At 38.6% G+C, this 14,602-nt stretch overlaps 1 protein-coding gene across 2 annotated transcripts in view; it reads right to left on the bottom strand.

The window, feature by feature from the left end:
- ANKS1B (ankyrin repeat and sterile alpha motif domain containing 1B) overlaps positions 1–14,602 on the bottom strand; it is a gene marked incomplete at its 5' end in the record, with an annotated part of 414,325 nt that overhangs the window by 288,438 nt on the left and 111,285 nt on the right. For both annotated transcript variants that reach the window (XM_083860540.1, XM_083860539.1), the window contains one exon: positions 4,417–4,582. In XM_083860540.1, the coding sequence (XP_083716666.1) occupies positions 4,417–4,582 (166 nt within the window). The remainder of the gene's footprint in view (positions 1–4,416; positions 4,583–14,602) is intronic.

Here is a 14,602-nt window from a genome sequence, read left to right as displayed (position 1 = left end):
ACGGTGTTATACAGCTGAGGTGATCTGACACACTGACTACGAGTTTTCAGGTTCATTTTCATTGTGATGACAGGAGAGGGACGCCAGGCTGACAAAGCAAAAAAAAACCCCAACCCTAATAGTGCAAAGAATTGGCCAGCTTGGGGACAGTTTGATATATTGTATGAATTCAGTGTCAACTAACTTTTTTATTAATTTCCCTGTTGTGGTAATGAGGTTATAAGAAGAAGGTATGTTTAATTACCGGTTTATTAAATGCCTGGTCCTCCTTACGAGTCACTGGCATTAAAGCACAAATCAAGTAATTTTTTTTAGATAACAAAAAACATCCTGAGTGACAATAGCAAGATTGCTTTGAAGTACACTTAGCTGGGCAAAGGAGCAGAATAGCTGCTATCTCTAAATTTACGTTTCAGCTCCTTGCCTTCTGCTTGCCTGCCATAGGCTACTGACAACATATCACATATCTAAGGACAATTTTTATTGCTGATAGAATTCATATCTTTATATGGATAAATATAACTGAGTAGAGTAGTTGTACAAGAGCTTTCTTTAAAATTACTGAGTTGGGAATTGCTGACATGGCGATTGAGAGCTCAGCAGAAGTGAACCCCCTCACATTTACCTTATTTCTCAGCTGGATTTTGCAGCCCACACTGAGTTCTGCTTTGCCACAGCTCAGCTGTTTTCAGAGTTGTAGATGACTCACTATGGTGTCCCTGACCTGCAGCCACAGTGAAGTAAGATAAGGAAACATAATAGATTCTTGGACTAGAATTTTCTTATCCAATGGTGATTTTCATGCAGTTTACATAGTGAAATGTCTCTTCTTGTCATTGAGATGCTTTATTAAAACGTTTGTTAATCTGCATAGACAGATCAAATTTCCCAAGGAAATTGGTTGGTTTTTCTCTTCCACAAGTTGTTCAGGAGAAACAGAGTTTGAAAAGTCCTCTCTAATTCCTGATGATACTCAAGGAGACCTAAAAATAATTATTACTGGTCATCACTCACAATTATTGAAAATTTAACATGTGAACTTCCACCTGGTGTCACTCATAGGGAGTTTCTGCAGTAGAAATGATAAAACCAAACTCAAAGAGACATAATCTCCCCACTGAGTAGGGACATGCACTTAACTACAACTAAAAAAAAAAAAATTAAAATTAGCATTTATTCTGTAATGTAGCTCAGATTTCATTCAATATTTCTCCTAAATAAAATGGATGACACTGTGAGATACAAGAATGGACTACGGTACAGAATGTCTAAGCTACTACTAAGCTACTACTGTAAGGGTCTTTAACATCAGAGACCCAAAAGCAGCCTGCTGGTACACCTAAAACAGTATTCTGGACTCTATATAAGTGACCAAACCCACACTAACTTCATGAACATCTTTTGAACTTCATTTACATCTTTTCCAAGATGTTTTGTTGCTATAGCTCACAAAATTCCATTACATCCTTAAAGGCAAAAGGACAATACTAATGCATGGCTTATGAACTAATAAAATTTCACTACTATTTTTCAAGATTAAATATGTCATATCAATTATTTTTTAAATAGAAGAGCAGTGTAAAAATTAAAATGAGTAGCAGAAATGTCTAGTTTAAGGAATAAGGAATTCCTATTCAAGGAACAGTCCTGGAATACGACAGGACAAGATCCAGCAGGACAATATCCAACAGAAGAATCAGCAGATTGATTAATGCATCAATTATTTTATATTCATTCAAAGAGAGGGATCTATGAAATTTTAACCCCAAATTTATATTTTACCTAATGGGAAAAAATGTTCTCAAAGAGTGCAATGTTTCAGAATATTCCTATCATGTCTTAACTAGTTGTTTAAAAGTGGAAATGCTGAGAGATGCTTATACAACCTGCCAAACTTGTCCTATTAATCTATCACAGAAACAAAGAACAGCTTAACTTGGACTGAGACACACAAGCAGTCTTTTTTACTCTTAAATCTGTCCTAATTAGAAGCAACTACTTTAATTGTGAGCATAAACCCATAAATGTACTGTTCGTTTTCGTATATAAATCTAATTCCTTGCAAAGAGACATAAATCTCCTACAATACTGGTATTCAGAAGTAGAGGTAACTAACTTTATGATTACTTTTATTTGTTTTCTATTCAATTTTTCTCCCTGAAAAATAACAAGCCCTTACCATTTGTTGCATGGTGTTCTCATCCTCTGTGATTCCTTACCTGTTCAACAATAAAATTCAGGAGAACTACAGAGCAATCTGTAGGGTTTTTCTCCCCAGAGCCCTATATATCACATAATACAGAAATCTGAAACAGTATTCCTGAAGTCAGCATGTCTCATTGACACAAAATCTGAGGGAAATTTCAGGAAAAAAAGCATGCAAAATTAGACATTTCTTTTTAAGAAATTACCTATAATCATATGTAACTTATTCAAGCAATAAATCTATATTACCTAAAGTGGCAGGGTGACTTCACATACAATTGCACGTCATGCTAAATACCTTATAACTGAGAGTGATATGATTTATTTCATTTGTAGTCTAAGAGCCAACAGGACTCCAGATATGGCTTGCAAGCCAGGCCAGTTAAATAACTTCTACATTTATAGCTTAAAATAAAACCATATTTTTCTATACAGCCAAATGTTATTCCCAATAAAATGTCAAGGGGATAATATCACAGTGATATATGGAAAACTAAGACAGGAGGAATTACAGTACATTTGTATTGTCCGCTTGTTGATCATGTTAGATCTTCTAAATATGCATGCCCTCATGAATGTCCTACACCTTCCTAGCTTATACTCCAGGCCTCTGATGCACACTATTTTAAACTTTACACAAAACATACTTCCAGATTAAGACATAAAAATGTCCTTTATAGGATCTGTTTTTCACACCAATCTTAATAGACTTACTGTACCTACCAGAAAGGCTTGTGTTCAGCAGACAGCACAATTCCAAAGGCTGGTATTTAAACTAGTGAAAACTCCATCTTTTTAAAAAAATGCTAATTACAACTGGAAGCTTTGTTGTTGAGCCCTATTACTAAGAAGCCAGGTAATTAACTCCCCCTACCAATTTATTGGGAATGTGTATGGCAGTCTTTCCCCTGCAATCCATATGTTTATGGTAATTATTCAAGTAGAAGTGTGAAAAACAAAGATAATTTGTTATTTTCTTCCTCTACTGAAAAACAACCCACAATATTGTCCGGCACAGACTAAAGTTTTTAGAATATCAGAGCCAAAGTAAGAAACACAAGTAGTCATGCTGATGTTCAAGTCAGATTCTGGTCCATTCTGTGTAACTATGCTATAAAGCTGCTGTCCTATTTTGCGCCATCTTTTAGACTGCTGGTCAGAACGCAGGTTCCATCAAGCCTTCTTTAGGCCAAATTTAATAGAGAGGCGGGAATTATGATCCGCTCCACCTCACCTTGCAAACTCCAATGCAGTATCTTGCTATCTGGCCCTCATATACTATGCCTGATATAGCTCTGGCACTCTTTCAGTATTAGTTCAGCTGTGAAATCAAGACAGTGCTTTCCGTTACACAGACCAGATCAGTAACATGATGTTAGTCAAAAATCTGTCATCTGTCATCCTTGTTTATTACCCAATGATTTCTAATGAAGGTTGCACAGGTCAGAAAGTCAATTGTATGTTTCAAATAGGTGTCTCTGCTGCTGAGAACTGTCATTTATCAAAGCTGACTCTCAGTCCAATTACTTAGAGCAAAATTACTATATTCTGAAATTCCTGTACCAGGTGGTGACTAATGAAGAGTTCAAACAAGGGTAATGGAAGAGATCATATAATTTTGGAGAACATAAACAGAATTCTTACAAATAATATCATACTTACAGATAATATCTAAATTAGCATAATTCTAATAGTTTTTAAATATTTTAACTCATTGCTGTTCAAACCTATATATAACAAACAGCAGTCTGTCAAACTGTCATTTAATACTTCTTTTAATTCTCATTCACTATTTAATTTTCAAAAATGGATCAGATATTCTTTCATGTAACATGAAAATGCAGAATACTTTAAATTTTAAGTACTAAGTAGTTCCATAATGTTGTTGCTAAGCAGTACTTAGGAAAAAAAAGGAAACAGGTTGGTTAAAGGATTATCGCAAAAGGCTTGTCTACAAGAAACTCTGTTTCTAATTTGTCTTTTTGCAACCTTGTATTTATCTTGCAAAGTATTTAAACACCTGCTTTCCTTTCACTTCTACAACATTTTGTTAATAATCTTCATTCTGATATGAAGCTCTTATGGTAGCTAATGGAAGACTATAATCATACTGTAATAAATAAACAGACCATGCTTAAAAACATAAACCTATATATTCTATGGATTAACACTTACACCAGTAACTGTGTAAGGGATTATTTGGTGATTTACCTGGTCTTGAGGAAGAAACTCTTGCTATCTCTAGGGAACAAGGCTTTTTTGTGACTGCTATGTCTATCGAATCACAAAGACTGCTGTCATTTTCTGCAGGAACTGCATCCAGAGGTACAGAGGGTATTGCTTCCAATGCATAACCTCTCTTCTTTGAATAAGATTCCTGAAATGTAAAAATTTAAGTAAGTAAGAGAGATATTTCTTATATGACACAGTAAAAGAACCAGGCTCAATAACTCTGGCTAGCAGTGTTTAGGATTCAGCAAATTAAATACTGCACTGATGAAATCCAAACTGTAACAGACCACAAGAATTACATGCATGCTAGAAGATACAATTTCTTATTTCTTTAAATTTTTGTATAATACAGTTCTTGTTCAGTTTACAGAAGAACTTGATTCATCAAAATTTGTATTTAATGAAAACTGGGTTACTGCTTTTGCCATACCTGCTTTTCTAGGTTGTAATTCAGGGGATGTCTCATTTTCTTTTTTAATTATATCTCATGAGAGCAACAATTACATTAACCACTACAATTACATTCTCTTCAGGGATGGTTTTACAAAATGTTTATATTACATATAGAAAAACTAAAAATATGCCTTCTACATATGGATGGCAGGATCCCAGGCTGTGAATGAAGATGAATTACTGCTCTACATTTCAGCAAAATAATGACAAAAGATCCCGTAACAGCGATACGTACAGCACATTCTACTGATTAGCAAATGTTGAAGAAGGGGAAAAAAGGAATTAGAAGTTTTGCTGGTACAGTAATCCAATCAAGTAGACTGTTTCTAGTTTCGAACATGAATAAGAGGATAACATCCATTTTCAGCAGAATTTCACCAGAGATTTACTTTGTTTAATCCTGGCAGAAAGCAATTGCATGGCCACAGATATATTTCCACATCTTTTTTATACTGGACACATGGATGTCTCTGAAAGTCAAGCATCAGACATAAATCAAATATGATATAATAAAAGGCAATGGGCAAGAAAGCACCCTGTCAGTTAGATATTATCATAGCCCTACTCAGAAAATGACTGAAGAACGCTATGTCTAAGAAAATGCGGAATAACAAATTCTTCACCAAGAGCTTGTATTACCTAAGGTAAACTAGGCGTGTGGGTAACAGTTCCTTTTCAGATAAATGATTTATACTGTTAGCACATAATTACGTGACTCAACTCTTTTTTTTTTTTTTTCTTTTTTTTTTTTTTTTTTTTTTTTTGCCTGGTCATTGTGCTCATTTGATCTTTATGAGAATTAATAGTTTGGCAATAATTGAAGGCCTCTTGAAGGATAGGATTAAGATGGCACCAAGAGCAGCTTCAATTCAAAATTCTTGATGACTTTAGTAGAGACACATTTAAATCCCAGGTTAAGCTAACTAAGAACTTGAATATGAACACTGGAAACAGTGTTCAGGGAAAAAAATCATACAATAAAATAAACAGAATACTAAGATGCATTTTTAATAGAAATAAATTAGTATATGCTAGCAAACAATACAAAATTGGTGGTCAGCATTCAAAAAACATATCTAAAAGAGGAACACAATTGTATCTCTATCTGTCTATCTGTTTCTCCCTTTTCAGTTTCTACCTAATCAGATTATGAGCTCTCAGTATTAGTAATCTCACAGATATAAACTAATAATAACTAGTTTCAGGTAGTAGACATAATAAGGATTACAAAATTTTGCAAGTAGGCTTCCTGCAGCTCCAAATGTAACTTTATTAACTTAAGCCATTTCATTCCTTAAATGAATTTAGTAGAAAATTATACAGAGGCATCAAAGCAGCTGAAGTGCAACTGCAGGACAATAGAAGGAATCTTTCCAACTTTGAAAACCTGTCCATTTAAGTCTGCTGTAAAAAGGCAGACGCAAAAATTTATTTACCAAAGCAATGACTAAAACAGAAGACTTCAGTTTAATCCTTGTACTCTTCTAGAAACATGCATTTAAATCAGAATGCCAAAACCCTAATTATAGTAAATCTGCCTAGAGAAGCCCATGAAGAAATACTGCAGCCTTAAAATTATCACAGAAAGTGAAACTCTGTTCAGCGCCTAAATGCAGCTACATTTAAAAAAACCCATTTAAAATTGATACACAAAACATTAGAATAAACATTGGATCATACTTTGTTTCACTCAGTGTTCTGCCTGTAAAGGCAGCCAATAGTGCTGACCTAGAGAACAGTGAAACCAACATGAGATAAGGTCAAGCATGTAGTAACTGCTTCTGCTTCTGCAAAGTGGGTCTCACACCTCATAGTCAAAAGGTGCTGACTTTGTTTCACATGTCTGCCAATCCAACTTTCTAGAATTACCATCTCAAGCTGCCTTTAGAGCACATGCCCCCTTTCATAGTTTGCATGCCCCCATTTTGTTTTTAGCTATCTCACCAAGTTTGACATTGTTGTTTTATAGTTTAAATGGCAATGAAGGGTTGTTCTTTACTTATCCTCTCCTTGTGATTTCGCAGACATGCACTTCCCATGTCCTCTCCTTTAGCAAATGATATCCTACTATACTATCCTATGCAGCCAGCTGTTTCAGGATTTTGACCTCACCTGTCACCCTTCATCCTCTCGGTCTTCAATGATGTGACAGGGATCACATTTTCTCAGATTTCCTCATTCAAGATGAGGGCTCACCAAGTAGTCATACTGACATAATGATGTTCCTTTTTTTTGTATTTTACTCCTTTCCTAAATGCTCTTAACATAGTTTGATTTTCTGACTTCAACATTCTGTAATTAACATTGCATGAACATAAACATCAGAGAAGAATGAATAAAAATGATGGGGTTACTCAGAAAATGGTTAGAATGTAAACTACTGACAATTAAATTCTTCCTAAATATCTCTCTAATAAATAAAATATAATAATAGTATATCCAGGAGAAGTTAAATGAGTTAGAGCAAAAAAAAAAAAAAAAGAATTGTTAATGCTTTAGAAAGCCTGGAATTCTATCAACCCATTACGTGAAGATGATAAACCTTAATTTAAAAGTGCATATGTAACAAAAAGAAAAAAGAAAATTTCTCATTGCTGGAGAAAAGCATTGTAAACTCTTCAGGTTGCTGTAAAATGTTCTCCATTTTGCTGACACTGAGCATTTCTAGAAATTTCTAAACTAATTCACCAACTTCAACTTTGGTGTTAGCAGATGTCATAAGATTGTCTGTAAGTATCAGGTGTGAAGCAATGTGATTCTGGTTTTTTATAAGATTGAAAGCTATTGACCAACTGCAATAACAAACAACTACAGCAGTTCTACATGTCCAAGTTATTATCAACTGCATAATAAATCCTCCTAAAAATAATTTTCCTTTTTATCTTTAGTCCTGAAATCAAAATGAGTCTAATATTTGTTTTAAAAATAGAGATTATTCAATCTCAATTTTGTATTAATGATTCCAAATTGCTGAACATGAGACATATAAATGACCATCACCATCAAGACAGAATTTGTCCTTATTTGAAATTATAACTTCATCAAAATAATGTGTTGGGCTGCTAGTACATTAAAATAAGTGGAGGTTTTTTTGTGGAAAGGATAAAACTACATACAAAATAGAAGTAAAAAAAAAAAAAGTAACATTGAGAGCGAGTGAGTCACTCTAGTGGGAAATCACTAGAGAACAGCTACTCATATTGATAAATGTAAATTAGATTTTTTTGTCTTGTAGAAACAGTAATATAACATTGAAGTTGCAGAGCACATGCCAGGGACACACTGTGGTCCTTATTCATAGGCTTGCAGTCAGCTGGGTCTCCTCTGAGCATATGTTTGAAGGTATAATACCTATGATACACTATCTGAAACTTGCACAGGGGTAAGGGATCGTTAATCAGTGGGAATGAACTTGTTCCTAAAATATCTATTTTTGGCCATTGCAAAGGGCTATGCACAATTGTGGAACAAAGTGCCGTAACATGACTAAATCTTCAAGAACTACGTGATGTTGTGTTAGACCTTTTTTCCACATTTCTGCCAGGTTTCTAGCTTCTCTTGCTTCTGCCTTCTAGAGTCTTGTCTTTCTTTTAAGAATCAAATTGAATGATGTACATTTGATGTATACTGTGAGTTAGACAGGCAAGGGTGGGGCTCCTCTGCTGGTGAGTGGCAGCAGATTAAAAGAGGTCTCTAAGGGAGCACAGTGAATGGGAGTGGGCAAACGGGCACCTGAGGGTGTGGCACGGCAGTTTGCACAGCAGCTCATACAGGCAGGGTTGCAGACTTTTCCTGCTAGTAAGGTTAGTTTGTTGTTTGCTGTGTTTCTGGTGGTTGGTTGGGTTTGGTTTTTTTTGTTAGTAATGGTTTTTACACCACCAAAAACTGTAGTTAGTACAAGTGTGTGTAACCAAATAGAACCCTCCAAAAATGGGTCCGTCTGTACAGATCCATTCTGGTGTGGAGTGTTTGAGCTTATCAGTGGTTCCAGTAACCTTTGCAGAAGAAGCCAGCCTATGGTGTGAACAAATGAATGATCTCCTTTTGCTGGTGGCTGATCTTAGGGAGGAAGTTGAAAGACTAAGGAGTATCAGGGAAAGTGAAAGGGAAATAGATTGGCGGAGTTCCACACTTACATCGTTGAGGGAGACCCACCAGGAGTCAGATGACTCCCATGCCTTCCACTGTCAGGCAATAGGAGGACACCTGGTCAATGAAGGGGAGTGGAAATGGGCCCCTGCTCAAGGAGGTAATAATAAAAATTCTTCCCGTCCCTCATCACCTACCCAGGTACCACTTCAGAATATGTATGAGACCCTGAGACCCTAGAGAGTCAGCCAGATGATTTAGAAGAAAATTATCTGCCCAGTGGGCCTCCCAATTACGCTTCATCTGTAGGATGGATCACCACCGCTAACGTCAAAAAGAAAGGAAGGGTAATCGTAGTGAGTCCCTTTTGAGGGGAACAGAGGGCCCTGTACGTCGACCCAATCCACAGGGAGGTCTGCTGCCTCCCTGGGGCCTGGGTACAGGATGTCACTGAGAGACTTCCTGGGCTGATTCAGCCCTCTGATTATTACCCACTGCTGATACTCCAGGCTGGCAGTCATGAGAATTAAAAGAGGAGTGTCAGGGCAATTAAAATGGACTTTAGGGCACTGGGTCAAGTGGTTGATAGGGCAGGACCACAGGTAGTCTTTTCCTCAGTCTCTTTGGTGGCAGAAAAAAATGGTGAAAGTAGTAGGAGAGCCCATGTTATCAACAAGTGGCTCAAGGGTTAGTGTCATTGGCAGAATTTCGGGTTCTTTGACCATGGGGCAACTTTTACAGCACCTGGCCTGCTGGAACTGGATGGGTTGCATCTCTGTTACGAGCAGAAGAATTTTAGCTCAGGATCTGGCAGAACACGTTGAGAAGGCTTTAAACTAGGTTTGAAGGGGGAAGGGGATGGAGCTGGGCTGCCTGGAAGCAGGCCCAAGGGTGGTAACCCTGAGTTAGGGGTGCAGTCAGCAGCCCAGCTGAGGTGCATGTACACCAATGCACACAGCTTAGGTAACAAACAGGGAGAGCTGGAGGCCATGGTGCAACAGCAAAGCTCTGATGTAGTCACCATCACAGAAAAGTGGTGGGATGACTTACATGGCTGGAGCGCTGCACTGGATGGCTACAAGCTCTTCAGGAGAAACAGGAAAGGGAGAAGAGGTGGAGGGGTGGCTCTTTATATTAGGGAGACTTTTGACACCATAAGTATTGAAATTCATGATGATGGAGTTGAATGCCTATGGGTAAGAATTAAGGGAAAGGCCAACAAGGCTGACATCCTACTGGGAGTCTGTTATTGTCCACCCAGCCAGGAGGAAGAGCTGGTATTATTCTGTAAGCAGCTGGAGAATGTTTTAGGATCATCAGCCCTTGTTCTTGTAGGTGACTTCCACCTGCCAGACATCTGCTGGGAACTTAATACAGCAGAAAAGAGGCAGTCCAGGAAATTTTTAGTGTGTGGAGGATAACTTTTTGTCACAGCTGGTGAGTGAGCCCACCAGGGGAGGGACTATGTTAGACCTGTTGTTTGCAAATAGAGATGGGTTGGTGGAAGATGTGGTGGTTGGAGGCCAACTGGGACACAGTGATCATGAAATTACAGAGTTCTCAATATTTGGTGAAATCAGGAGGAACATCAATAAGAATTTTACATTGGACTTCCAGAGGGCAGACTTTGGCCTATTTAGGAGACTTATTCAGACAGGTCCTTGGGAAGCATCCCTTAAAAACAAAGGAGTTCAGGAAAGCTGGGTGTACTTCAAAACAGAGATTTTGGGGGCACAGGAACAGACTGTCTCTGTGTGCTGAAAGATGAGTCAATGAAGCAAATATCCAGCTTGGATGGGCAAGGAGGTTTTGAAGGAACTTAGAAACAAAAAGAGGATGTACCATCTTTGGAAGGAGGGTCAGGTCTCACAGGAAGTATTTAAGGGGGCTGATAGAGCATATAGGGGAAAAAATTAGGGAGGCCAAAGCTCGGTTCAAACTGAAATTGGCAATTTTTGTAAAGGATAATAAAAAATGTTTTTACAAATATATTAATGGTAAAAGAAAGGGTAAGGCCAACCTTTGTTCTCTATTGGATGAGGGAGTGAACTTAGTAACTGCTGATGAGGAGAAGGCAGAAGTGCTTAATGCCTTCTTTGCCTCAGTTTTCAGTGGGAAGACAACTTGCCTTCAGGACAACTGTCCCCCTGGGTTCATTGGTGATGTCAGGGAACAGAATGGTCCCCTCATTATCCAAGAGGAGGCAGTCAGAGAACAGCTGAGATGCTTGGATGTCTATAAATTTATGGGCCCAGATGGGATCCATCCCAGGGTGATGAGGGAGCTGGCAGATGAGCTTGCAAAGCCACTCTCCATCATCTACAATCAGTCATGGCTCACTGGTGAGGTTCCAGAAGATTGGAAACTGGCCAATGTGACACCCATTCACAAAAAGGGTGGGAGAGAGGATCCCAGTAATTATAGACCAGTCAGCCTGACCTCAGTACCTGGCAAGACAATGGAACAGTTTATACTGAGTGTCATCACACAGAATTTACAGGATGGCCAGGGTATCAGACCCAGCCAGCATGGGTTTAGGAGAGGCAGGTCATGTTTGACCAACCTGGTCTCCTTTTATGACCAGGTGACTCACCTGGTGGATGCAGGAAAGGCTGTGGATGTTGTCTATTTGGACTTCAGCAAGGCCTTTGACACTGTCTCCCACAGCATATTCCTGGAAAAGCTGCCAGCCCGGGGCTTGGACAGGAGCACTCTTTGCTGGGTTAGGAACTGGCTGGATGGCTGGGCCCAGAGAGTGGTGGTGAACAGTGCTGCATCCAGCTGGGGACAGTCACCAGTGGTGTCCCTCAGGCGTCTGTGCTGGGGCCAGTTCTGTTCAATATTTTTATTGATGACATGGATGAGGCTATTGAATCTTTCCTCAGTAAAATTGCAGATGACACTAAGCTGGGATCATGTGTCGATCTGTTGGAAGACAGGAGGGCTCTCCAGAGAGACCTGGAACAATTGGATGGATGGACAAAGTCTAACAAGATGAAGTTTAATATGTCCAGGTACAAAGTCCTGCATTTTGGCCACAATAACCCCCTGCAATGTTATAGGCTGTGGATGGTGCGGCTGGAGAGTGCCCAGGCAGAAAGGGACCGGGGGGGCGGTACTGATGACAGCAGCTGAACATGAGCCAGCAGTGTGCCCTGGTGGCCAGGAGGGCCAAGGGCATCCTGGCCTGTATCAGGAATGGTGTGGCCAGCAGGAGCAGGGAGGTCATTCTTCCCCTGTACTCGGCACTGGTCAGGCCACACCTTGAGTGCTGTGTCCAGTTCTGGGCCCTCAGTTTAGGAAGGACCTTCAGATGCTCGAACACTTCCAGAGGAGGCAACAAGGCTGGTGAGGGGCTTGGAGCACAAACCCTGTGAGGAATGACTGAGGGACCTGTGGGTGTTTAGCCTGGAGAAAAGAAGACTCAGAGGTGACCTTATCACTCTCTGTAACTCCCTGAAAGGTCGTTGTATTCAGGTGGGGGTTGGTCTCTTTCTTCAGGCAACAACTGACAGAAGGAGAGGACACAGTCTTAAGCTGCACCAAGGGACATATCAGCTGGATATTAGGAAAAAAGTTTTTCACAGAAAGAATAATAAAGTACTGGAATGGTCTGCCCGGGGAGGTGGTGGAGTCACCATCCCTGGATGTGTTTAAAAAAAGACTGGATGTGGCACTTGATGTCATAGTCTAGAGTTGAGGTGTTGGGGCATGGGTTGGACTCAATGATATTGGAGGTCTCTTCCAACCTAGTAATTCTCTGTGTGTGTCTGCGGGTGTGCTTAAGGGCTGAGATACAAGCAGTATATGGAAATTTGTGTTTGTATGAGCTATGAATAGAATGTTATAGGCTCAGAAGGCACCTAATCTGAACTGACACTCTGATAAGAAGATAGAATTTGTACTTAACAGAAATTTTTTCATTCTGTCAATATCCTTTCCTATAAAAATCAGGTCACTTGAAGCTTTATTACTTCCCTGGAACATGGGACAACACACCAGGGTCATAATCTGGGAAACAAAGAAAGGAAGAATGCAATGTATCTGCCACCATTATAAATACCTTTGTCATTTATATAGAAGTGAAGAACAGCTATGAAATTCTGACATACACCTAGAGATCCACCAGGGTATTGTGCTGTCTCCCCTGGCTTGCTGAAGGCCAGAGGACCAGCATCTAGAACCCAAGTGGCTGCCCTTCCATCATACTATGATAAATTCTGCCCAGTTGTTCCTTAGAAGATACTTCATTGATGGAACTTTGCAGAGTTATTGATCTTATATGGTCCATCAACCCAAAACTCCTGATTATTCTGAGAGTGAGCAATGAATATTGCATTTATCCCATTTATGTCATAGAATCATAAAATTATGAAATGCTTTGGGCTGGAAGGCACGTTTAAAGGTCATCTAGTCCAACGCCTTGCTATGGGGAGAGGTATCCTAAACTAGATCAGGTTGCTCAGAGCCCCTGACCTTGAATGTTTCCAGGGATGGGGCACCTACTACCTACCTGGGCAAACTATTCCAGTGTTCCACTATCATCACTGTAAATTTTTTTTCCTTACATCTAGTCTGAGTGTATTTGCATCAAACATACTTCTTGACGTTTGTAAACAAACTGATGTATAACCTTGTTGAATTGGGACACTTCACACTGAAATATTAATGATAAGTAACTGAGGGTTGCTAAGAGGAATCAAGAATTCAAGCAAGAAAGAAGTCCTGACCAGTGACTAAAGATAATTAGAACAGTTTTCTGACATGCAACAAGGTGGAAAGGGAAATGCTTGAACCTGGATGGTGTTGCACAAGTTTGCCACAATAATGTACTAAGCAAAAACAACTGAAAGTATTCCCTATGTCACAATAATCCAAAACCCCAAGTAGATGGTGAAATATTTATTTTGACTGCCTTTCCAGTCAAAGATATCAGGAATATTACTATAATTTATGGCTAGCAAAAACACATTTATCTATTACTAATAATTTAACCCAAGAAAGTTTCATAGTATCGTACAATTAGAATAATTTTTCATGAGTCAAACTATCATAAATGTTCATTGTTATGACAGCTAGAAATGAATATGTAATTTGTCATAGAACATATAATAAGGTTCATAATGTATTACAGAATCTGGAAAATCACCAATAATCTCATTTAAGGGTTATGACACTGGAGGATCTACTCTGGTCTGTACAAAGTATTTCCAGCAAGAATTTTAAAACAGTATGATCTTTTACCCTTTCACCAAACATCTGAAATTGCAGGTTTGCTGTTGTAGAAACAATACATGTACAGAGTTAACTGAAATAATTATTTCCCTTCAGCACCTGAAACAGCTTTTGTAAGTTTTAGTAAGCCTTCCACAGAGCTCAGAAAAACATCAATTTAAAAAGCATCCTAGAGTTGTTGTCCTGTTTATTTAGTTAGCAAAGTAAATATGATGTTTAGTTTTTCAGAAACCATTTAAAATTTAGATTTGCTTTTTCAAACGTTATATATGAGAAAAAATTAGTATTATTTATATAACACCCCAAATATAGGTTTATTTTGTCCTTTTCCAATGCCTATTTTCACATACCCATGTTTCAAATTTAAAAGTTCAGACAAAACCTCTAC

The sequence above is a fragment of the Zosterops lateralis genome, assembly GCF_965231275.1.
Source record: "Zosterops lateralis genome assembly, chromosome: 4".
NCBI classification, from domain to species: Eukaryota; Metazoa; Chordata; class Aves; order Passeriformes; family Zosteropidae; genus Zosterops; species Zosterops lateralis.
Note: the sequence above shows the minus strand (reverse complement) of the source record. Positions and strands in the feature narration are given on the sequence as shown.